General features: G+C 34.9%; 1 protein-coding gene across 50 annotated transcripts in view; it reads right to left on the bottom strand.

The window, feature by feature from the left end:
* Nucleotides 1-27,122, bottom strand: part of SOX6 (SRY-box transcription factor 6) — a 719,879-nt gene that overhangs the window by 292,545 nt on the left and 400,212 nt on the right. For all 50 annotated transcript variants that reach the window (XM_086339827.1, XM_086339833.1, XM_086339855.1 and 47 more), the window contains one exon: nt 10,885-10,974. In XM_086339827.1, the coding sequence (XP_086195953.1) occupies nt 10,885-10,974 (90 nt within the window). The remainder of the gene's footprint in view (nt 1-10,884; nt 10,975-27,122) is intronic.

Genomic DNA, 27,122 nt, shown 5'->3' with positions numbered 1-27,122 from the left:
CCAGGCAAAGATATCACAAAAAAAGAAAATTAAAAGTCAGTATCACTGATGAATCTAGATACAAAAATCCTAAACAAATTATTAGCTAACCAAAGCCAACAATACATTAATAGGATCATACACCATGATCAAATGGATTTATCCCAGGGATGCAAGCACAGCTCGATATCTGAAAGTCAATCAGTGTGATATACCACAGTAACAAATTGAAGAATAAAAACTATAAGGTCATCTCAACAGATGCAGAAAAGGTTTTCACAAAATTCAACATCCATGTATGATTTTTTTTAAATGGATGTTGAATTTTCCAGAAAGTGGAGAACACACTTCAACACAATAAGGGCCATATATGATCATCCCACAGATAACATCATGCGTTAACAGTGAAAAACTGAAAGCATTTCTTCTGAGATTAGGAATAAGAGAAGGATGTCCACTCTTGCCACTTTTATTCAACATAGAATGGAAAGTTTTAGCTCTAGCTAACCAGAAAAGAAAAATAAATAAATAAAATAAAAGGAACCAAAATTAGAAAAGAAGACATAAAACTGTCACTGTTTATAAATGACATGATACTATACATGTGTGCATTCATGCTAAGTGGCTTCAATCGTGTCCAACTCTTTGTGATCCTATGGACTGCAGCCTGCCAGGCTCCTCTGTCCATGGGATTCTCCAGGCAAGAATACTGGAATGGATTACCATATACCTCCTCCAGCAGATCTTTCTGATTGAGGGATCGAAACCACATCACTTATATCTCCTGCATTGGCAGGCAGGTTCTTTACCACTAGTACCGCCTGGGAAGCTCATGATACTATGCGTTGAAAATACTATGCATTGAAAATCCACTAGAAAACTACTAGAGCTCATCAGTGAATTTCATAAAGTTGATGGATACAAAATTAATACAAAGAAATCTGTTGCATTTCTATAAACTAATAAGAGCTAGCAGAAAGAAATTAAAGAAACAATCCCATTGATAATTGCGTCAGAAAGAATAAATTACCTAAGAAGAAACATATCTAAGAGGTAAAACACATATACTTGGAAACCTATAAGACACTAATAAAAGAAATAAAAGATTATACAGTCAAATGGACAGATATATCATGTTCACTTTTAGAAAAATTAATTTTATTAAAATGACCATACTATCCATACAATCTAAAGATTTAATAGAATCCTTATCAAATTACAAATGGTATTTTTCACAGAACTAAAAAAATTCTAAAATATGTGTGAAAATACAAAATACAACAGACAAAATAGTCTTACAAAAGAAGAACACAACTAGAGATATTACTCTCTCTAATTTCAAACTATAATACAAAGCTACAGTAACCAAAACAATATAGTACAGGCACAAAAACAGACACATAGGTCAATGGAATAGAATAGAGAGTCCAGACATAAACTTACACACTTACAGTTAACTAATTTATGATGAAGGATACAAAACTATGCAATAGAGAAAAGACAGTCTCTTCAATAAGTAGTGTTGGGAAAACTGGTCAGCTATATGTAAAATAGTGAAATTAGAACATTTTCTCATACCATATAAAAAATAAACTCAAAATGGATTCAAGACTTAAATGTAAGGTAGGTAGGTTTAGTCGCTAATTTGTGTCCAACTCTTGTGACCCCATGGACTGTAGCGCATCAGGCTCCTCTATCCATGGGATTTCCCAGGCAATAATACTGGAGTGGGTTGCCATTTCCTTCTCCAGGGATCTTCCCAACCCAGGGACCTAACCTAGGTCTCCTGCAATGCAAGCAGACTCTTTACGGACTGAGCTATCAGAGAAGCCCCAGAAATCATAAAACTCCTAGAAGAAAAAAATATGAAGAACATTCTTTGACATAAACTATAGCAATATATTTTGAGTCTGTCTCCTAAGGCAAAGGAATCAAAAAACAAAAATAAACAAATGAGACCTAATTTAAACTTGAAAGTTTTGCACAGCAAAGGAAACCATCACAACATGAAAAGACAACCTACTGAATGGGAGCAAATATTTGTAAATGATATCACTGATGAGTTAATATTTAAAATATACATATAGCTGATGCAACTCAATATCAAAGAAACCAATCACCCAATTAAAAAATGGGCAGAAGGAGTGAAAGTGTAAGTCTCTCAGTTGTGTCCAACTCTTTGCAACCCCACGGATTGCAGCCCGCCAGACTTCTCTGTCCATGGAATTCTCCAGGCAAGAATACTGGAGTGGGTTGCCAATCCCTTCTCCAAAGGATCTTCCTGACCTAGGGTTGAACCCATGTCTCCCACACTGCAGACAGATTCTTTGCCATCTGAGCCACCAGAGAAGCTCAGGCAGAAGGCCTAAACAGACATTTTACCAAAGAGGATATACAGATGGCCAACAGGCACACGAAAAGATGCTCACTACTACTAATCATTGGAGAAATGCAAATCAAAATCATGAGGTATCATCTCACATCTGACAGAATGCCTGTCATAAAAAAAAAAACACAAATAACAAAGTTGGCAAGGATATGGAGAAAAAGAAACCCTTGTACACTGTTGGTAAGAATGTAAATTGGTGCAATCATTCTAGAAAACACTAAGGAGGTTCTTCAAAAAACTAAAAACTAGAAATATTATATGATCCAGCAATTCTACTCCTAGGTATATATCTTAAGAAAATGAAAACATTAATTCAAAAAGATACATATACCCCAATGTTCATAGCAGCATTAATTATAGGCGTCAAGATATGGACACAACCTAAAAGTCCTTTTAACAGATAAATGGATAAAGAAGATGGAGTATGTATATATGGGCTTCCCTGGTAGCTCAGATGATGAAGAATTCACCTGCAATGCAGGAAACCATGGTTCAGTCTTGGGTTAGGAAGATACCTTAGAGAAAGGAATGGTTACCCACTCCAGTATCCTTCAAAATTCAGGCTTAAATTGAAGAAAGTAGGGAAATCCACTAGACCTATTAGATATGACCTAAATCAAATCCCTTATGATTATACACTGGAGGGGACAAATAGATTCAAGAGATTAGAATCTAATCTAATTGGTAGATAGAATGCTGAAGAACTATAGACAGAGGTTCATAGCATTGTACAGGAAGTGGTGACCAAAACCAAGGAAAAGAAATGCAAGAAGGTAAAGTGGTTGTCTGAGCCTTACAAACAGCTGAGAAAAGAAGGGCAAAGGAGAAAGGAAGAGATATACCCAACTGAATGCAGAGTTGCAGAGAATAGCAAGGAGACATAATAAAGCCTTCTTAAGTGAACAATGCAAAGAAAGATAGGAAAACAATAGAATGAGAAAGATTAGAGATCTCTTCAAGAAAACTGGAGATACCAAGGTTACATTTCAAGCAAAGTTATGCACAATAAAGGACAGAAATGGAAAGGACTTAACAGAAGCAGAAGAGATTAAGAAGAGGTGCCAAGAACAGAGAAAAACTATACCAAAAAGGGTCTTAATGACCCAGATAACCACAATACTCACTTAAAACCAGACATGCTGGAGTGTGAAGTCAAGTGGACCTAAACGGAACATTACTACTAAAAAACTAGTGGAGGTGATGGAATTCCAGCTGAGCTATTTAAAATCCTAAAAGATGATGCCGCTACAGTGTTGCAGTCAATATGTCAGTGAATATGGAAAACTCAGCAGCTGCCACTGGACTGGGAAAGGTCAGTTTTCATTCCAATCCCAAAGAAAGGCAATGCCAAAGACTGTTCAAAAATTACCATATAATTGCACTCATTTTACCTGCTAGGAAGGGAATGCCCCAAATCTTTCAAGCTAGGCTTCAACAGTACATGAATCAAGAACTTTTAAATGTACAAGTTGGATTTAGAAAAGAACCAGAGATCAAATTGCCAACATATACAGGATCATAGGAAAAGCAAGGGGATTCCAGAAAAAGTATCTACTTCTGCTTCACTGACTACCTAAAGCCTTTGACTGTGGATCACAACAAACCATGGAAAATTCTTAAAGAGATAGGAATACCAGACCACCTTACTGGTCTCCTGAGAAACATGTATGCAGGTCAAAAAGCAAAGGTTAGAATCAATGAATGTAGCCATGAAATTAAAAGATGCTTGCTCCTTGGAAGAAAAGCTATAACAAACTTAGGCAAAATATTAAAAAAGAGAGACATCACTTTGCCAACAAACGTCTGTTTAGTCAAAGCTATGGTTTTTTCAGTAGTCATGTATGGATGTGAGAGCTGGATCATGGAGTCCGAGTGCCAAAGATTTGATGCTTTCAAACTTTGGTGCTGGAGAAGACTCTTTAGAGTCCTTTTGACTGCAACAAGATCAAACCAGTCAATCTGAAAGGAAATCAACCCTGAATATTCAGTGTAAGGACTGATGCCGAAGCTGAAACTCCAATACTTTGGCTACATGATGCAAAGAGCTGATTCACTGGAAAAGACTCTGATGCCAGGAAAGGTTGAGGGGAGGAGGAGAAGCGGGTGACAGAGGATGAGATGGTTGGATGGCATAATGGACTCAATGGACATGAGTTTGAGCAACCACGGGAGAGAGTGAAGGACAGGGAAGCCTGGCATGCTGCAGTCCATGGACTCGCAAAGAGTCACGGAGCGACTGAACTGATGCAGAGTACATCGTATGAAATGCCAGGTGGAATGACTCAAGCTGGAATCAAGATTTCTGGGAGAAATATCAACAATCTCAAATATGAAGATGATACCATTCTAACAGCAGAAAGCAAAGCGGAACTAAAGAGCCTCTTGATGAAAGTTAAAGAGGGGAATGAAAAAGTTGGCTAAAATCTCCAACATTCAAGAAAACTAAGATCATGGCATCTGGTTCCATCACCTCATGGCAAACAGATGGAGAAAAAGTGGAAACAGTGACAGATTTTATCTTCTTGGGCTCCAGAATCACTGTGGATGGTAACTGCAGCCCAGAATTAAACGACACTTACTCTTTGGGGAAAAAAAGCCATGACAAACCTAGACAGCATATTAAAAAGCAGATCTTTGCCAACAAAAGTCTGTATCGTCAAAGCTATGGGTTTTCAAGTAGTCAGGTTCAGATGTGAGAGTTGGACCATAAAGAATGCTGAGCACCAAAGAATTGATACTTTCAAATTGTGCTGAAGAAGACTCTTGAGAGTCTCTTGGTTTGCAAAGAGATCAAACCAGTCAATTCTAAAGGAAATCAACGCTGAATATTCATTGGAAGGACTGATGCTGAAGCTCCAATACTTTGTCCACCTGATGCAAGTTCAGTTCAGTCGCTCAGTCATGTTCAACTCTGCGACCCCATCGACTGCAGCACACCAGGCCTCCCTGCCCATCACCAACTCCCAGAGTTTACTCAAACTCATTCCATTGAGTTGATGATGCCATCCAACCATCTCATCCTCTGTTGTCCCCTTCTCCTCCCACCTTCAATCTTTCCCAGCATCAAGGTCTTTTCCAATGAGTCAGCTCTTTGCATCAGGTGGCCAAAGTATTAGAGTTTCAGCTTCAACATCAGTCCTTCCAGTGAATATTCAGGACCTGATGCAAAGAGCCTACTCATTGGAAAAGACCCTATGCTGGAAAAGATTGAAAGCAAAAGGAGAAGGCAGCAGAGAATGAGATGGTTAGATAACATCACTGACTCAATGGACATGAATTTGAGCAAACTCGGATATAGTGAAGGACAGAAGAACTTAGCATGCTGCAGTCCATGGGGTGGTAGAAAGTCAGACATGACTTAGTGACTGAACAAAACAAATCAATAATTACCTTAAATGTCATTGCACTAAATTCTCCAATCAAAAGGTATAGCATGGTAGATAAGATTCTAAAAAAAAAGAAAAGAGCCTATAATATGCTGCCTACAACACTTTAGGGTAAAGGACACACAAAGAATATAAAAACAGATTCTCACTAAGATGTTATCTATTGAATAGTTTTACATAGCCATCTTCCATAAAAAAGAAGGATATGCTTTTCAATTTCACAACTCTGGTACTAAATATTAACAAAGATGGCAAAAATAAAGAAAAACACAAACTAATCTCATTTACAAATACAGATGCAAAAATAACAACTGCAATATAAGCAAATAAAAGTATGAAGTACATTAAAACAAGACTATACCATGACTAATGTGTTTATTTCATTATTTAATTTGAGAAACAAAAACCAATAAGATATACCATTAACTAAAATACAATTTATCATAGAAACTCCTAATAAAATATAACTAGAATATTTTTAACGATTAAAAATATCTTAAATCAATAGTCAATATAATATTTAATGGTGAAATACTAAACAAACACAATTCCATAAACTAAAAACTACATAAAATACTTGCTATTACCTGTTTTCCCCAATATTATTCTTGACATTCTAGGCAGTGTATTAAAAGAAGTGGTGAAAAAAAGGAACAAATAACTGCCCCAAAAGAGGAGAAAACACATCAGCTGAAATATGACTAGACCTAACAAGCTTGACAAAAAGGGAAGTTATAAAATGAGCCAGCAAAATGCAATATCATCCCTAAATATAGTAACAAAAAGAGAGTAGTATGAAAAATATAACATTCACAAATAAAAAATTAAATATTATAGAGGAAATATTAAAAGAAATGTGCTGAATCTATATGTAAGAAACAAAACATTGTTCAGAAACATAAAAGAATTGATTGAATAAGTTATTTGGAATGGAAAGATTCAACATTAAAAAGATTTTAGCTACCCTATAGTTTTATAATCTTTTAAAAAATCACTTTGCAATTTTAGTTAACAACTTCTAAATCTAAGGTAAATTTTACAGAAGTATACAAGCACCTTAAGAAAAATTTTGAATGAGGTCTTGCAATACTGTTCAAAAATACTATAAAGCTACAGTGATTAACACAGCCTAGCACTTTAGAAGTTTAGATAGAAAGATAAATGGAAAAGAGCTAAAAAATGAGAGTGGCTGCAAATATGCAATCCATATATAATAAAAGAGGTTATTTCAAGTCAGATGGGATAACATGGGTTATTTAATAAATGATACAGAGATATTTGGTTAACTGCTTAAGAAAAAAAATTTTACATTATCCATCAAAATATATCCAAGAGGAATGAAAGGGTTAAGTGTATAAAAATATAGTCAAAGAATTGGAAGAAAATACAGTAGAATATAATTTTAGATTGGGAGAAACCTTTCTAAACAAACCCCAAACAGAAAAAAAAAAAAAAGAAAAAGTAAAAAAGAGCATTAAAACAGGGAGGAAAAGATTTGACGACAAAACCATACAGTAAAGAAAATTACAAAATACACAAATATGACAAAGAAAGGCCAGTACCACTAAAGAGTCTTATGAAACCATAAGAACTAAACAAATCCTTTACAGGAAAAATGGGCTAACAACATAAACAGACAATATACAAAGGAAGAGATATTTAATCCAAATGAATTTATGTAAAACTTCTCATTATCAGTCAATATCAAATGAGTTCAAAATATATCAGCAACAATGTTATATTCCCCTATCAAACTGGCAAGGAATGTTTAAAATAATCATAGATGGCAAGGAAATACTTGCTAGTGAGAGCACAGAACCCCATATTCTATCTGAAGGGCTACGTGGCAATATGAACAAAAAGTCTTTCCAAAAAGAACACATCCTTCAACTCAGTAATTTCACTTTTTCAGAATATATCTATATCCTAAGAAAATAATTACTAAATAACACTGAAAATACTAAAAAGTTAGCCATATTCAAGGTTTTCTTTATAATGACAAATAATAAAACCTTAAATATTGAATAACAGTCTCAGTCAAATTATAAGAACCTCACTTTATATCATATTTGCTGCAAATAAAAGTAATATTTTAGAAGACAACCTAATTATAGGGAAATTCATAATATATCATTAAGTGGGAAAAGTAAATTACAAAAAATTGTAAAAGGATGATTCGAATTTTAAGGGAAAATAATTCTAAGGCATATGCACACATTAAAATGGAAAGGATATACACTATAATATAGGTAGAATTAAAGGACAATTATATTTTCCTTTAGGTGTGTTTATATTCTTTTTATAATACATATGAATTTTATAATGAGGGGAAAATAATGAAATATATAAATATACATTGCTAAGATACACTAAACCATAGTAGTATGGTTTTCATTTCTTTTCCCTTTTTTAAAAAAATTATTTTGTGGCCACACTGCATAGCAGGCAGGACCTTAGTTCCCCAAACAGGGATAGAACTCGACACCCTCGCAGTAGAGGAATGGAGGGCTAACCATTGAAACACCACGAAATGCCCCAGGTGTGTTTTTCTTGGAGATAGTATTTAAATCACCCTAAATTTTCTGAATAATTAGAACCAATTTTGGTGACTAATAACTGACTTGATCTCACCTACAATAAAAGTGTGTGTTGAGTTTTAGTAGTGGCTCAATCAAACTACTTGAATGCTATTTGAACTAAATTTTTTTGGTTTTTTTATCATATTTTTGGAATCTTTTCATACGATTATGCTGACAAAATATAAAGATGTAAAAACAGACACTGATGTAGAGTAAATCAAAATGAAAAATTTGGTAAGAATCTTATCTTCTATGCCCATAAAAACAGCAGCACACAAACAAAAGTTCACATTTTACAAACAGAATCCAGAAAAACAAAAAGTTAAAGAATTTGAAAAGCCTGAGTTTGCATGTTTCACTTTTGAGATTTTGACTACATAAAGCTAGTACAGTTTTGCATTTTTGAATCAAAAATAAAGAAATATAGAAAGTGGGATTGGAAAGATAACCCAAATCATAAAAACTTGATGCTGAATCATAACATAATAAAATGTTAGCTTCCACGTTACTGAGAGAAAACAAGACCCCCATCATTCACACTGGCAAAAGCTTGCCTTTGCATAAACCATTTCTGTACTCACTGTCATAAAACCAATGACTTTGGAAAGGGAAGAAAACAGAGAATGACGTGCAAAGTAGCACACACCATGTTATTGCAGCTGGATAAAGAATATGTCACTAATGAGGTTCTACACGTCAGTTATAAATTGAGTTTCTTTTTCTTTTCCAAAATAGCAAATAGCCTTTATGAGTTCAAAACAGAAGCAGTGAAATTCAAAAATACTACCCACTTTCCACTTGATTTTGATACTGCATTAGTTAATAGAATGTTATTAATTATTCCTTGGAAAAGATATGACTACTCTTTCTCTTCATTTGAGTTGAATATAACATGTCTGAATACTAGGCAATATTCTGTAATAAATTCAAAATAAAATTTTCATCAGATAGTTATCACCAAATGTTCATCTTAAATGAGACATTATCCATGGGAAAATTCACCTGAAGTCATTTGATAAATTCAGAAAACTAATGTAATTGAGTTCTCAAATTGTCAGTTTAAGTGACAGAGTGATAGATAGAGCAATGACTATCTGTAAGGGATGACTGAGAAAAGTAATTAATGACAACAGATTCTATCCACAATAACAAAAGCTACTTCAGTACTTCATACAGTACTTCCTCTCCATAAAAGAATCAACAAGAGGGAGCTGGGCAAAAAGTATAACTGCTTAACTGATAGGGCAGGTTAATTTTGTAATGGATTGGGACTGCCCACCTCTTAATTTGTTTCAAAATAATAATGCCAATCAATTATCTTTAAAATAAGGATGCTCATCCTCAGCCAGGTCAGAGATCATGAAATGTTAAGTTCTGTGAAATCTATTTGAGATTAATTAACCTAAGATCCTATGGGCAGTTAATAACAAGCACAACTTTCCCTCATGAGGGTTTCCTTAAGTGCAAGCCGTTTAAAAGCTTTACACATACTAATTCTCTTAATGAGCCTTGGTAGGTACTTTTGTTGTGTGTGCTCAGTCGTGTCCGACTCTTTGTGACCCCGTGGATTGTAGACCGCCAGGCTCCTCTGTCCATAGAATTTTCCAAGCAAGAACAATGGAGTAGGTTATCATATTCTCCACCAGGGGATCTTCCTGATCCAAGGGTTGAACCTGCATCTCCAGCATCTCCTGCATTGGCAGGCGTATTCTTTACCACTGCACCACTTGGGAAGCCCAAGTACTTTTATTATCCTCATTTTAGATACAAGGAATTCAAAACATTGAAACCTTCAGTGACATGCCCCAAGTCACTCATCTAGTAAGTTGACAGAGCCAGAATTTGAACAGGGAACCAGGCCTCAGAATCCAGTCATAAATATAAATAGCACATTCTATAAACTCCTTTGTTATAGTTACTACCCCCTGATCATTTTTGACCAGAAAAAAATTCAAATTAGTGATTTGGATTCATCAATTAAGCTACTATAATTTCAAAAGGAAGGACTAAAATTATCTTTATTTAATTTGTTCATTTTTGACATAACATTGTTTTCATACTTTTTTGTTCAGCAAATGAAACTATGGGCTTCCCTGGTAGCTCAGCTGGTAAAGAATCTGCCTGCAATGCAAGAGACCCTGGTTCAATCCCTGGGTCGGGAAGATTCCTGGAGGAGGGTATGACAACCCACTCCAATATTCTTGCCTGGAGAACCCCAATGAACAGAAGAGCCTGGCAGGCAAAGGGTCAGACACAACTGAGTGACTAAGCACTGCACAGCTAAAGCTACTGTTTTCCTTCTGTGCCAAGGAGGAGACTAATGAAGTAGTGTGTCCTGTAAGTTATATGTTTATAGACTGTAAAAAGGGAAAAATTTCATTCTATAAACATTACAAAAGAATAAAAGTTCAGGAACACATTGTATATTTACCCTCTTAAATATAAATATTAGAAGTAAGAATTTAATGTTGGGGTACAGAAGATAAGCAGATGTGTTGTGGTGCAAAATAACATTTCTACATTGATATGTTTGATATTTTGTATACTGTACCTTTAATTTCTCCAAGAAGTTCACTGGTATTTAATCTTTCCATTTTTTCCTTCCAATCTTTTGAAAGTAGTTTTTCCATGCAGGAGGAATCTATTTAAATAAAAAAGTAAGTATTAAAAATATTATACATGTTTTAGATAAGTATTAAAATATTACAAATATAGAAGTCTATGGAGTTAATGGAGAAATTCTATCATTCAAAAATGATCAAAGATTTTTTTGCCGCTTTAACCAAGGATATAGACAAGTATATTATTCTATCTATTATAAAATACCACAACTAAATTTTTTTTTGCTGGAAAATTATTTACAATATTCCCAGGAGAAAAAAAGACAATGCTCAATAATCTTATCTTGGTATTATAATTTTGGCTAATTAATATTCAGCCAGCATTTATCATTTCTTTAGACTAATAGGACAGAACAAGGAGCTTTTTTCTACAAGCTTAGGTTTAGATATTATTCCTTTTAATTCAGGTGACTTTTTTTTAAGTCCAAGCAAAATTTGTGTGCTGTTCAAGGAAGAATGACAAATTTTCAAGTGAGAAGAGAAGAATCAACCTGTAACTCCTTGTTCCTTAAGAAATACACAGATGGCAACTTTTGTAAAATATTCATTTACAGTAAAATACAAAGAAAATAAACAAGATATTCTCTGTCTCCCAGTAATAGAAACAGTTAAAACCTTTATATAAATAGAGATGCGTGATCTTTTCAAGAAGATCCTTATTTAAACGCTATTTGACCTACTGCATTTCTAAACAGCATACTAGATTTTGGAAGTTATTACACTTGTTTCTATAAGATTCATAAAGCTTACAGAAGTTTACATTTTAGAGTGTTCTAATAATTATCAAATTTTTATCAATGAGTTATTTTTTCTCTGATCAGGTAGATTTGAAACTAGAGCTACTGCTTATAACTACTTACATGCATCTTATAAGTCTCAAATTTTAATAAACAGGCCACGTTTCCAAAAGGGAGAGCAGATTTAAATACTCAATCCTTAGTGCAAAGCATACTCCCATTATACTTTAACATTCCAAGTGTCAAAATTCTGATAACCTCTTTTTAAAATTATATTTAAAAACTTATTTCAACTCCAAATGTTTTTTCTCTCCCATATCAGTACCTATCTCTTTAGCATTTTCCCTTTCATTTTTTCTCCAACTTCTAAGTCCTCCTTGAATTTTTCAGAATGACAGTAAGGTTAAGATGGATCTAAAGGGTTTCAGAAACTTGATAAGCTTAGGCAAAGACAGTGAGCCCCTGGGTAAGAGATGAGAAAACCACTGCATGGTTAGAACATATTGGTGAAAACAATTAACATTTGTCCATGAAATGATCAGTCAATCAAGAAATGGATGGAATCCAGATCAGTGTGTTGGTAAACGGCTGATGAAGAACTAGCTATCACAGGAGCCAAAGTTCTTTCTAAAAAGAAGTCAGCTTGATTCTATTAAGTGAAAGCTCCTTGCTCCTCCCCTTACTTCTTCCCTTCTTTCCTTTCCTCCTTTTCTTCCAGGCTTTCCTATTAATTATTTTCTTTTAAACAAATGATCTACCACTTTGATTAAAAATTGAATTCTAAGTGATCTGCCAAGAGGGTCTCTATGCATATGCATACGTTCAGTTTGCATTTAATTTTCAAAATAGTCTCTTGGATTTTAATTCAGAAACAAGGTATATACTTTGTTCTGTACATATTTTGTATCTAGGCAAAAGTCATAGAAAAGATAATGTTAGGTGTGAGGGTCAAGAAGGAATTCTTCAAAGTCATGCCTCTCAGAGATTCAGTTCAGTTCAGTCGCTCAGTCATGTCCGACTCTTTGCGACCCCATGAATCACAGCACGCCAGGCCTCCGTGTCCATCACCAACTCCCGGAGTTCACTCAAACTCATGTCCATCAAGTCGGTGATGCCATCCATCCATCTCATCCTCTGTTGTCCCCTTCTCCTCCTGCCACCAATCCCTCCCAGCAGCAGGGTCTTTTCCAATGAGTCAACTCTTCACATGAGGTGGCCAAAGTATTGGAGTTTCAGCTTTAGCACCAGTCCTTCCAATGAACACCCAGGACTGATTTCCTTTAGAACAGACTGGTTGGATCCCCTTGCAGTCCAAGGGACTTTCAAGGGTCTTCTCCAACACGACAGTTCAAAAGCATCAATTCTTTGGCACTCAGCTTTCTTCACAGTCCAACTCTCACATCCATACATGACCACAGGAAAAACCATAGCCTTGACTGGATGGACCTTTGTTGGCAAAGTAATGTCTCTGCTTTTTTCTATCAGAGATTACTTTTTCTCAAGTCAGGTTTAAATTTCTGGATATAACATTAGGTCATATGTAAGAATAATCAACAAAATGTCTTCAACTTCCTCTCCTACTCAGTTTTGTTACTTTTTAAAAAAACTTTTTCATATATATTACAACATCATACTAAACTGGTAATCACTGACATAAATGCTAAAGCATAACTTGTGTGGTTAAAATTTGAGTAGAGTTAACATATTATAATGATCAAGACAAAATCCCAATTTACTAGTAATGATCGAAAATTCAGAGCAAGTTCACGAACCAGGATTAGATATACACTAAATGTAAAACAGCTAAAATATGTCTCTCATTTCTATTAATAGACCTGAAATCTTTCAGAGCTCCAGGAAAAGAATGCTAAAATTTCATAGGAGAAAACAGAATTATATGGACAACATGAACATATATTTCAAATATTTATCAAATATGTTTGAAGACACAGCTTTATATAAGAGCTAGTCATTAATTAAATGGTTAATAAATTCAAAACATTTCACATTTCTATTAGAAAATTAATCCTCACCATAATGCTGAGTTAATCTAGCTATACAAATTCTCATTTCAGTAGAAGAAACTGAAAAGAAAAAAATAAAGCAATCTTTGCATGTCTATAGCTCATGAAAATATTCAGTAACGATCACTGATTGTCTTTATCCACAGGGCAATAAGAGTCACGACATACCACTTTATCAACATTCAAAACTGTGAGAAAATCTCTTGAAAAACAGGTTTCTCACCTAAAATCTATTTGCCAGCCCTCTAAGGACATACATACACAATAAGTACTCAGCACACTCCATAATGTAATATAAAACAAGTAAGGTGAGGGAAGAAAGTCCAGAAGATGCAGGTTGTTATTAAAAGCTACATAGGCAGAGGATACTACTGCCTCTACCAAGATGTTTCTGACTTGAAACGAGGACATATATAATAGATAAAACTAAATGAAATCTATATTTTCAAATTTACCATTCAAAATAATATCCAGGTAAGGACAAAAATAAAAAATCAAGTATTCATCCTCCTTGTGCCACATACTTCAACTATATTACTAGGACTCTAGCTTTACAGAGGCAGTTCATCAGATCAGACTTTGCCCCTTTCTGACCATGCACAAATGCAAAAAATCAAAGAGGTCAAAATAAGTAAAGAAGTCCAGTTTGCATTATGTACAGGGAAAGATTAAGCCCATGTTTGAATTCAGTACTCATGCAGGATTCCAAATGGAAAAAAAGAACTAAACATCACCCAGAATTCTTGGACCACTGCACAGGAAAATATGTTTTCCATGATTGACTGGTAAACATCTAATACAGTTATGGTAGTGCCATAGTCCTCAAAACAATGAAAAAATATACAGTGTATTTCACTATCTGAGTTTGACTACTCAAATTTTAGTATTTTGACTGAGTTGTCTTCAGCTAATTAGAAGAAGACTAATTCAGCTAATTAAAATACCTTTTGGAAATTAAGGTTAAAAAACTACAACATTATAGTATCACAATATTATAGTATGTGTCACCATCATACGTACATATTAAAAATGAATGTAAACCTAACACTTCAGCATAAAAGTGAAAATGCCAAAATTAATTCCTATTACTATGAAAGAATTAGTGTCCATAAAACAATACATAACTAATGAAATGCAAGAGTTTATTATATTTATCTTGCCCAATTTTTGTAAATAACGTGAGAAAAACACCACTATCAAAAGTTAAGAGTTGAACTTCAGTTCTTGTTTATTTTTAACCAAGGATGTAAAGGGATTTGATATGGTATAAATTAATTCTCAGCTGCATAGCTATGTTTTCCCTTTTCCTTTGCAAATCTAAGTTTTTCTATTTCAATAAACTTTTTCTAAGGAAACAAGAAAGATATAAGTCAGAACTAGCATGTTATAAATATACAGCATAATGGATTGCAAAGCAATGTTTCTGCTTAAGTACCCAGGTGTCAAACCAGGTAAGTCAGGAATGTTTTATCATGCTAATAATTAATTTCACCGCACAAGAGAAATTTGAAGTAAGATATTTATTTCCTAATCTAAATGATGATGTTTTAGGAACAATTTTAAATTATTCCGAATTAAACAAAGTTGCAGTAGTATTATTAACTTGTACTCTAAGCAAAGTAAAGAGTCTAAGAGAGTAAATAAAAGAAATAATCACTAAAACGAAATCACAGGGAACAGGAAAGGATAATGGGAAAATTTTTTTATTGTACTTTAAAACAATTTACCTGTGAGTAAACACTTATCATTATTCCTTTTACCTCAAAGTGATACTTAAAGTTAGAAATGTTAAAATATTAGAAATATGATATAGAAAATAACTTTAAAAACTTTAGTGAGAAAAAATAATGCCTGCCCTCCTGTACGCATATTTCCTACTGCTTTTTAAACTTTGTTTAAAGCAATCCCTTTTATTTTTACCACAGGAATCATAAATTTCAAGGGCAATAAATTTTCTATGTATCCAAAGAACAGTGATAACTTATCAAAAGTATCCTTGACCTTGGTTTACAGCTAATTTTGATAATATATATTTATATCCCTGCTGATCATCAATCTCATATTTTTCATTAGGAAACAGAGATGCACATGGCAGTTACTGTACATTTTTCCACAGTGACAAGTGCTCCACAATACAGTGGGATAAAATTGGAGCTTGGAGAGCTTGAAGAGCACTCTTAAATTTTAATTAAAACCCTCCAAGCTCACTAAAATAATTAGACACTAAAATGCGCCAGTTTTATTTTGAAGTCACTGTAACGTACAGAGCACACTCCCTGACGACTGCGCGTGCTCTCCTTCTCTCTCTCTCCCTCTCCAGTGAAACAACTGATTTTCCAAATACGATCAAGGGAGTATAAATAGAGGCTGTTCTCAATCTTGCTCTTCATGCTGGGAAGCTGACAGAAAAGACAGTAGAGTGGGCTTCTCAGACTGCACCAAACGAACCTAGAATAACTCGCCTAACCAAGAGTTCGAATCACTGACAAACTGCAGATAAAATTCAGTCTTCAAGGAACACCACGAGTTATATCACTGATCTTTTTTGATCCAAAAGTCAAATCTTTAACCTCTTAAATGTTTTTGCTATCTTAAAATATCTCATACAATGCTATATTCCATCCTATTTTTAGCCAAGCAGCGAGAGAAAGCATGCCTTTCCCATACAGCAGGGCAATGGTATAAACATCAACACAGATGCTCTGCCAGGAAGAGCTGGACTTCTCAAGCACTTGATCATTAAGGAATGCACCAACTGTTTTGGATAATCTCGTGCCAGCTCCCCTTTTGCTCCACACTCCCCTCTGGGAGTGGCCAATCTTGTCCTGGTCCTAATTTTTCATTTTACTCCTCCATAGCCTCCCCCCCATCCCCCAAAAGATGAGAAATGGCATTTATGCCTAGCAATGAAAAAGCAAGCTCACTTCCCCAAACAGACCAAAACTTTCAAACAATTAACCCTCCCCTCTTCTTTCAGATAAATTACTAAGTATAAAATGCAATCTGTTTCCTTTGTTTATTCAATATGAACAATTTGTAAATGACTCAAGGATAAAATTCAGAAAATGTTGTGCTAAATTAGAACCATTATAAACATGCTAATGACTCAATGCCTGAGTAAAACACGCATGATCGGTGTGAAGAAATAGATTTAGCTCCTGTGAAATTCTGTTGTGCTGCTTTAAAATGATTTGGTCATTAAATCAGATATATTCCTTCCAGGAAAAATGTTAATTCTACAACCACTTTACTAGATAATATACTGTGAGTGTCTCGGTATGTGTGTGTCAATGGTAGCTATTGAAAATGTCATTTGAACTCTTGGATGCACAATTTTGACATATTCATGACAGAGAGAAAGCTCCACATTTAAGAGCTGCCAGAAATACATATATAGACATCATCACATCAAGTTCAATATTCTCTCTTTGTACTGTTTTACCTACCAAAGTCTGATAATGTTTTATAGGGACCACTTAAAACTGGCACTTAACATACATTCATGGAACTCACATTGTTCTACACATGCAGGTAGGAGGTATCTCTTTCATCTGCTTTCCAAACCTGCTTAGCACCTAAAAGTATCAGAACTTCCCTGGTGGCTCAAATGGTTAAGCGTCTGTCTACAATGTGGGAGACCTGGGTTCGATCCCTGGGTCAGGAAGATCCCCTGGAGAAAGAAATGGCAATCCACTCCAGTACTATTGCCTGGAAAATCCCATGGACAGAGGAGCCTGGTAGGCTACAGTCCATGGGGTCACAAATTGAAAACCAAATTCCTCCCGCATGTATATCAAAGTACAACTGCTACCAATGCCAATATAGAAAAAAAGGGGCAACCAGCAGGTGAATCAGAGGCTCACAGCCTCCTGCTATAGCTGAGACTTCAATGATCACTAAGACTAAAACCCCATTTCAGAATGAAGAAACACAGTCAAGATATGGAAGTCACCTTCCTGACCTTGCCTTGCCCAAAGTCACAGTCTGTGATAGAGTCCTGGCTCCAGTTCAGTGTGGTTTCACTGAAATGACTATTTAAATCATTACTTGACATCAGGTTTATAGTTTCTACTGAGCAGCTCTCAATAATAGAAAAAAATATTTATGTGTGTGCTAGTCACTCAGTTGTGTCCAACTCTTTGTGACATTATGGACTATAGCCCATTAGGCTCCTCTGTCCATGGGATTTCCCAGGCAAGAATACTGAATTGCCATTTCCTCATCTAGGGGATCTTCCCGACCCAGAGATCGAATCTGGTCCTCTGCACTACAGGCAGATTCTTTACCATCTGAGCCACCAGTGAAATCCTGGTGAAAATTATTTTTTTCTATTATGATGCATCAGTTCAGTTCAGTTCACTTGCTCAGTCGTGTCCAACTCTTTGCGACCCCATGAATCATAGCATGCCAGGCCTCCCTGTCTATCACCAATTCCCAGAGTTCACTCAAACTCATGTCCATCGAGTCAGTGATGCCATCCAGCCATTTCATCCTCTGTCATCCCTTCTCCTCCTGCCCCCAATCCTTCCCGGCAGCAGGGTCTTTTCCAATGAGTCAACTGTTCGCATGAGGTGGCCAAAGTATCAGAGTTACAGCTTTAGCACCAGTCCTTCCAATGAACACCCAGGACTGATCTCCTTTAGGATGGACTGGTTGGACGTCTTTACAGTCCAAGGGACTTTCAAGGGTCTTCTCCAACACCACAGTTCAAAAGCATCAATTCTTTGGCATTCAGCTTCCTTCACAGTCCAACTCTCAGATCTATACGTGACCACTGGAAAAACCATAGCCTTGACTAGATGGACCTTTGTTGGCAAAGTAATATCTCTGCTTTTCAATATGCTATCTAGGTTGGTCATAACTTTCCTTCCAAGGAGTAAGCATCTTTTAATTTCCTGCAGTCACCATCTGCAGTGATTCTGGAGCCCCCAAAAATAAAGTCTGACACTATTTCCCCTGTTTCCCCATCTATTTCCCATGAAGTGATGGGACCGGATGCCATGATTTTTGTTTTCTGAATGTTGAGCTTTAAGCCAACTTTTTCACTCTCTACTTTCACTTTCATCAAGAGGCTTTTTAGTTCCTCTTCACTTTCTGCCATAAGGGTGGTGTCATCTGCATATGTGAGGTTATTGATATTTCTCCTGGCAATCTTGATCCCAGCTTGTGCTTTTTCCTGCCCAGCATTTCTCATGATGTACTCTGCATATAAGTTAAATATGCAGGGTGACAATATACAGCCTTGATGTACTCCTTTTCCTATTTGGAATCAGTCTGTTGTTCCATGTCCAGTTCTAACTGTTGCTTCCTGACCTGCATATAGGGTTCTCAAGAGGCAGGTCAGGTGGTCTGGTATTCCCATCTCTTTCAGAGTTTTCTACAGTTTATAGTGATCCACACAGTCAAAGGCTTTGGCATAGTCCATAAAGCAGAAATAGATGTTTTTCTAGAACACTCTTGCTTTTTCGATGATCCAGCGGATGTTGGCAATTTGATTTCTGGTTCCTCTGCCTTTTCTAAAACCAGTTGACCATCTGGAAGTTCATGGTTCATGTATTGCTGAAGCCTGGCTTGGAGAATTTTGAGCATTACTTTACTAGCATGTGAGATGAGTGCAATTGTGCGGTACTTTGAGCATTCTTTGGCATTGCCTTTCTTTGGGTTTGGAATGAAAACTGACCATTTCCAGTCCTGTGGCCCCTGCTGAGTTTTCCAAATTTGCTGGCATATTGAGTGCAGCACTTTAACAGCATCATCTTTCAGGATTTGGAATAGCTCCACTGGAATTCCATCACCTCCACTAGCTTTGTTCGTAGTGACGCTTTCTAAGGCCCACTTGACTTCACATTCCAGGATGTCTGGCTCTAGGTTAGTGATCACACCTTATGTACACATTATGATGCATAGTAATAGAAAATAGTAGAAAAAATTATGTTCAATAATATAAAAATAATAGAAAAAATTATGTCTATTACTAATTTCTTCAGATGTGGAGTGAAGCACTCTAGTTCTTTAGACAGGGATGCTGAAAATGGTATTGCGATGAAAGCAGTGTTCAACAGCCACGTCTCCCATACATACTCCATTATGCTGGTCTTCTTGTTCCTCCACACTACATTTTCCATAACGCCTTACCTTGTCTGAACTAAGAGCTTTCTTTACCTGAAATCATCAACTAAGGAAATGCTAAGATGCTGCTTAAAAATACTGTTGAACTCAAAAAGTAACCCTTTCCAAATCACAGTTTATTTCATGTACACAGTGCCCAGAAGTAAGTGCACCGATGCTTTTCTGTCCATTGCCAAAGGCTAAGGTATTCAAATCATGTAACATGAGACATTGCTCTGTGTGTTCTACAAACGTTTGATTTCATTTTTACTCTTTCAATTACATATCTAACTGTTTTTTAAAACTTCATAGGACTGTGGAAACAATAATTTTATGCATCCATTGTATCTTATACTTCTTCTTTTGATAGAATTTCTTTGGGTTATATTTCTGAATGCCAATATTGTCCTGATTGGCAATCACAGTTGTCAATCACAGTGCTTTGCAGTCTGCCTTGTTTGTAATCTACTGCTCTTCCCAGACACAGAGGAATTTGACCCAGTCAGAATTCTCTCCTGAAACTATCCAGAAAGGCTCTCTTATGTTCAAGTTGAAAGTTATAAGCATGAGGGCCTAGGATCGTCATGGCTATTCTCCCTGGTACATGGAGTTTGTCTGCAATAAGAATGAATAATGCCAAAAATACTAAGAAAAGTAGAGGAGCAGACAGGAAAAGATAGAGGGGAGATAAAAGTCTTTGTATCATGTTAGCATAGTTACATCCCAAAAAAGAAAAGCCAAATTCTGCTCCTGTGATTCTTGATAATGTAAGCCAATATATTCTGGTTTTTGCTTATACTAATTGAGTTGGCTTTTTTAAAAAAAAAAACCAGTTGTAACTTTAAAGAATACTGAACAAAAAGAAAAACACAACAAAAACTGTCATAGCATGTGCAGATGCTCAGTCATGTCCAACTCTTTGCGACCTCATGGACTATAGCCCACCAGGTTCCTCTGTCCATGCACTTCTCCAGGCAAGAATCCTGGAGTGGGTTGCTATTTCCTACTCCAGGGGATCTTCCTGACTCAGAGATCAAACTGAACTGAACTGAACTGAATCAAAGTGGATTCTTTACCACTTTACCACCATTCTTTATACAATTTTAACGCACTGAAAATCACCAATACATTAACTTGTATTACCTGAGTAAAACATTTATTATGCAAACCTTGAAATAAGCCTCTTGCTTTATTGAAAGACATGCAACAATGTTAAGATAAAATACTATAGGACTGCTATTTATTTAGCTATCTGAATTAGAATTTTCTGAACATGATGCAATTGATATCTGAAGCTCCAATACTTTGGCCACCTGATGAGAAGAGCCGACTCATTGAAAAAGACCCTGATATTGGGAAAGATTGAAGGCAGGAGGAGAAGGGGATGACAGAGGATGAGATGGCTGGATGGCATCATTGACTCATTGGACATGAGTTGGAGCAAACTCTGGGAAGGACAGGGAAGCCTAGCGTGCTGCAGTCCAGGGGTCACAAAAAGTCGGACACCACTGACTGACTGAACAAGAATAGCAAAAGTAGAAACTCAAGGTAATTAAACACAACTCCCATCTAAGATTAGCAAGCCCCAATTTCAGTTTCATGTTCATCAAAGAAGCTTCATTGTTCTGGTTAGTTGACTTTATATTTAATGTTATAAAACAAAATTACAAAATAAGTCTTTACTGATAAAATATCCCTTCCTGTATGTTTTATTTATGCATTGATAATCCATAAGACATCAATTTAAAATAAGGATATACTCAAGTTGGTTTTAAGGGCCCTTGATAATCTAACCCTAGTGATTCATCTCCCACTATTTTTGCTACCTGAAAACTGTTTGTTCTTTTTAAATGAATTCAGCAAACATAACTCACTCTTGTGTACATGTCTTGTACTTTTTTACTTCCAAACGTTTGATCATGACATCTTCCTAACATTAAAGTCTCCCCACTTCTTGATGCCTATGGAAAACACTCCTATTCTGTGGTACCTACATTAAATATCACCTCCTGGATCATGCCTTGATTCATTACTTGATGCATAAATTCTCATCCTCTGAAAAGCAAAATAACACTTGCTGAGCACATATTATCTCTCAGGCACTGTGCATTTTATACTTTTCCCAGGTATCAACTCATTAACTCTGAACTTCATAACTCTCTCTTCTCCATCTATCACTGCTATTAGTTAACAATTTTATCACCATATGACTAAATATATAGTCAAGTTCATTCCATATTACCTAACTAAGTTCCTTCATGATCAGGGAATGTTTCCAGTACTGCTTTGTGTTCTTCCATATTACTTAAGCTCTGAACATAGTAATTACTAAAACAAATTCTTTAATATACTAAAGAAGATCACTTTGTGTGTGTTAAACAGTGACAAACTATGTTTTTTTAATTAACAATATTGATATATAATTTAATATATATCATGTAATAAATTCACCCATCTTAAATGTGTATTTGATGAATTTTGTCAAATTAAACATTTATGTAGCAGTCACCACACACAAAAAATACAGAACATTTCCAAAAAGTTATCATATGCTCCCTTTCAGTCATTTACCTATAATCCTAACCCAGGTAACCATGGATCTGACTTCTATTGCTGTAAAATAATTTTGCCTGCTCTTGAATTTTATAAATATGAAAGTATGCAGTATACATCAATACTTTTTGGATATGAATCCTTTCAACTAGCATACAATTTTTGAGATTCAATTATGTTGCAGCATGTATTAGGACTTTGATTCCTTTTGTTAATGGAAAGATTTCCATTATACAAATACATCACAAATTGTATATCCATTCACCTGTTTTTGGACATGTGTGTTTCTCCCACTTTGGGGCCATTATGAAAATTCATTCTGAAGTCTTTTTATGAATACACATCTCTTTTTTCCCTCTAAAAATGGAACTTGCTTTTAAAAGTAGAGTAATTATAAATCTGATTTTAAAAGAAACTGCCAAATGGTTTTCCATAGGGCTGCATCATTTTACACTTCCATCAACAATGCATGGGAGACCTAGTTTCTTTGTAGTCTCCTTAACACTTCTTAGTGTTAATACTTTTAGTCATTCTAGTGATTGTAGATGGAGAAGGCAATGGCACCCCACTCCAGCACTCTTGCCTGGAAAATCCCATGGACGGAGGAGCCTGGTGGGCTGCAGTCCATGGGGTCGCTAAGAGTTGGACAAGACTCAGTGACTTCACTTTCACTTTTCACTCTCATGCATTGGAGAAGGAAATGGTAACCCACTCCAGTGTTCTTGCCTGGAGAATCCCAGGGATGGGGGAGCCTCGTGGGCTGCTGTCTATGGGGTTGCACAGAGTCGGACATGACTGAAGCGACTTAGCAGCAGCAGCAGTGATTGTAGAATGGTATCTCATGTGGCTTTAACTTACATTTACACTTCCTTAATGACTATAGAATAAACACACTTTAATATGCTTATTGGGCATTTATATATCTTCTTTTGTGAAGTGTTATTCAAATATTTGGGCCATTTTTATATGCAATCATTTGCCTTTAGCTTGGAGAGTTTTAAGAGTTTTTTACACATATATACTTTATAAATTACATATTTATACAATATAAATTATGCATTCATATAATACATATTACTCCTTGGAAGGAAAGTTATGACCAACCTAGATAGCATACTCAAAAGCAGAGACATTACTTTGCCAACAAAGGTCCATCTAGTCAAGTCTATGGTTTTTCCAGTGGTCATGTATGGATGTGGGAGTTGGACTGTGAAGAAAGCTGAGTGCCAAAGAATTGATGCTTTTGAACTGTTGTGTTGGAGAAGACTCTTGAGAGTCCCTTGGACTGCAAGGAGATCCAACCAGTCCACTCTAAAGCAGATCAGCCCTGGGTGTTCTTTGGAAGGACTGGTGCTAAAGCTGAAACTCCAGTACTTTGGCTGCCTCATGCGAAGAGTTGACTCATTGGAAAAGACTCTGATGCTGGGAGGGATTGGGGGGCAGGAGGAGAAGGGGACGACAGAGGATGAGATGGCTGGATGGCATCACTGACTCGATGGACTTGAGTTTGAGTGAACTCCGGGAGTTGGTGATGGACAGGGAGGCCTGGCGTGCTGCAATTCATGGGGTTACGACTGAGCGACTGAACTGAACTGATAATACAAATAATTTGTTATATATTACACATGTTATTTATATATATATAAACAGACACATATATTTTATACATTTATGTAAATTCAAATCTTTTAACCTAGTCTACAGTATGCCTTTTTATTTTCACAAGGTATCTTGTGAGGAGTCATAGTATTTTATATAGCTGTTATCCAATTACATATCCAATTATAATTATCAAGGTTATTTTCTTTATGATTAGTGTTTTCATCTAAGAAATCTTTACCTCCACCAAGATCATGAAGTACTCTCCTATATTTTCTTCTAGAAGCTTTACAATTCTAGTTTTACATTTAGATCTGTGATCCAGTCTGTTATTTCACGTGTATAAGTCCGTTTCTGGATTCTCTGTTCTGTTTAATTGATTAATTCATTATCCTTACACTAATACCAAACTGTTTTGATTATTTGAGCTTTATAGTAAGTCTTGTAATGACATAGATTAAGTCCTCCATTTTTGTTCTTCTATTTCAAATTTGTTTTGGCTATCTTCGGCCTTGACATTTCCATTTGAATTTAGAATCAGTTTGTTTGCCTCTCCATACCCCATCAAAATAAAGCATCTTGGATCTTATTGGATTTGCCTTGAATCTATTGGTCACTTTTCACCCTTTATTATTATAAATATTGAAAGCTATGAAATTCCCTCAAAGTACAATTTTAATTTTATCACACATATTTTGTTAAGATGTGTTTTTATTATCATTCAGTTTAATATATTTTATACATTTCCTTGTTCTTTTCCTTTGTTATATGGTTTATTTAGAAGTATGTGTTTTAATTCCCAGACATTTGATATTTTTGTTATCTATTTGTAATTTTATCTATTTGTAATTTATTTCCACTGTAAACAAGGAATATACTCTCCATAATTTCAGTCCTTATATGTTTATTGAGACTTGTTTTATGTTCTAGCATATGCTTTATTTTTTGAGATTTGCATATATATTTGAAAAGAATAACCTTTCTATAATTTCTAAGTGTAATGTCAATTAGGTCAAATTGTTTGATAATGTTTTTCAGGTCTTCTATATTATTATGGATTTTCTATTTTTTTCAAATTTTGGGAGAGAAGTATTGAAATCTCCAACATTAATTATAGACTTGTCTTTTTTTTTTTTTTTTCAGTTTCTCAACTTCTGCTTCACACATTTTAAGCCTCTGTTTTTAGATGCATACACATTTAGAAGTGTTACGTCTTCCTGATGACCGAGCTCTTTAATCATAACGGAATATCTTTTTCAAAACTATGGTAATCCTTTCTCTACAGTCTACTTTTATATTAATATAAGCACTTCAGCTTTCTTAATGTTTACATTATCTTTGCTCATCCTTTTACTTCAAACCTATCTATATCTTTATATTTACTGTGTTTCTTATAGTCAGTGTATTAATTGATTCTTGTTTTTAAATCCAATCTGATAATTTCCATGTTTCAAAATTAGTACAATTAGTCCATTTATATTTAATGTAATTATTGTCAACAGAGTTTAAGTCTACCATTTTGCTATGTTTTCTGTATTTTATATTTAATTAATTTAACTTTTTAGAATTATTTTTTCTCCCCGTTGGTTTATTAGTTGTACCTCTTTATTTCATTAATCTATTGGTTGGTCAAGATATGTATCTTTAACTTACAATAGTCTATCATCTAGTAATATACCATTTAATATACAATGTAAGAAACTTGAAAATACTCTCTCTCTGGTGCTGCTGTTTTTAAACATACTACTTATAAATGTTCTAAATTCCATAATACATTGTTACATGTTTTGCTGTAAAGTAAATTATACCTAAATTAATTATACCTAAAAAAATTATATTCTAAATTAATTATTAGAAAATGCCTTCAGATTTACCATTTCTAATAGTCTTCATTTCTTTTTAAAAACCTAAGCTTTCATCTAGAATTATTTTCCTTTCCTAATAAAATTTCATTAAAATATTCCATAGAGAAAACTCACTGGCTGTAAATTCTCTGAACTTCTGTTTGTCTGAAATGTCATTATTTCACCTTCCAGTCTGCAGTATATTTTTAATAAATGTGGAATTCGAGATTATTTTTTTCCTTTTAGGACTCCAAAAGATGCCATTGCAATGTCTCTGACTTGTATTTTTTGGATGTGAAGTCAGGGATAATTTCCACCTTTTCCCCACTAAAAACAATGCACTCAGGGGACTTTTCAGATTCTCTTTCATTAGTTTATAGCAATTTATTTTAGTATGCCCTGATACATATTTTTCTTTGTGTTTATCCTTCTTGAACCCAGAGACTTATTTTTTGTGTGTGATGAATTTGGATTTTTCCAGCCATTTTTTCATATTATATATATGTGTGTGTGTATATATATATATATATATATGACATGTATACACACACACACACACACATACACATATATGTAAGTTTGGTATATCATCTCTAGGAACTCTAATTGCACATATGACTCACCATTACCCTTAAAAGCTATGAGGCTCTGTTTAATTTTTTTCCCCTGTCTTTTTTCTCTCTGTGCTCCTGTCTGGATGGTTTCTATTGCCCTGTTTTTAGTTTAACTGATCTTTTAATCACAGTTAATTATTTAAATACTTCAAGTATTTTTTTTTAATTTCAGATATTATATTTTTCACTTCGATTTCTAAATGCTGTTTCTTATTGTTTTCATTTCTGTCTTCAATATGTTCATATTTTCCTTCTATCCTTGAGCATATGTTAATTTTTAGTCATTATTTTCTAATTCTACTATCTCTTTAATTTCTCAGTCTCTTTCTATTGACTGATTTTTGCTTCTTCATATGTCTACTATTTTATTTTATTGTATATTGGTAATATGTACATTATTTTGCTAAGTGTTTGGAATTTTTTCTTTTTCTTTAAATATTATGAATTTTCCTCTGATGGGTATTCATTCACTCACAGATCATTTGATCCCTTGAGGTTTCATTTTAAAACTTTGTTATGGTGAGAATAGGTCAATATTTACTCTAGGGCTAATTTATCCTTACTCCAAAGATATGGCTTTTCTGGGTCTCCATTGAATGCCCTGGGTGTTTAATGCAGACAGTGCACTAGAGAATATAGAAATTTAAATTTATCTCTATAACATGTGAACCATGATAGTTTTGCAGTTT

This window comes from Bos grunniens, chromosome 15 (genome assembly GCF_055505025.1).
Source record: "Bos grunniens cultivar Pamir isolate PY7600 chromosome 15, Bosgru_T2T1.0, whole genome shotgun sequence".
NCBI lineage: Eukaryota > Metazoa > Chordata > Mammalia > Artiodactyla > Bovidae > Bos > Bos grunniens.
The sequence above is the reverse complement of the archived record's forward strand: the minus strand, read 5'-3'. Positions and strand labels throughout refer to the sequence as shown.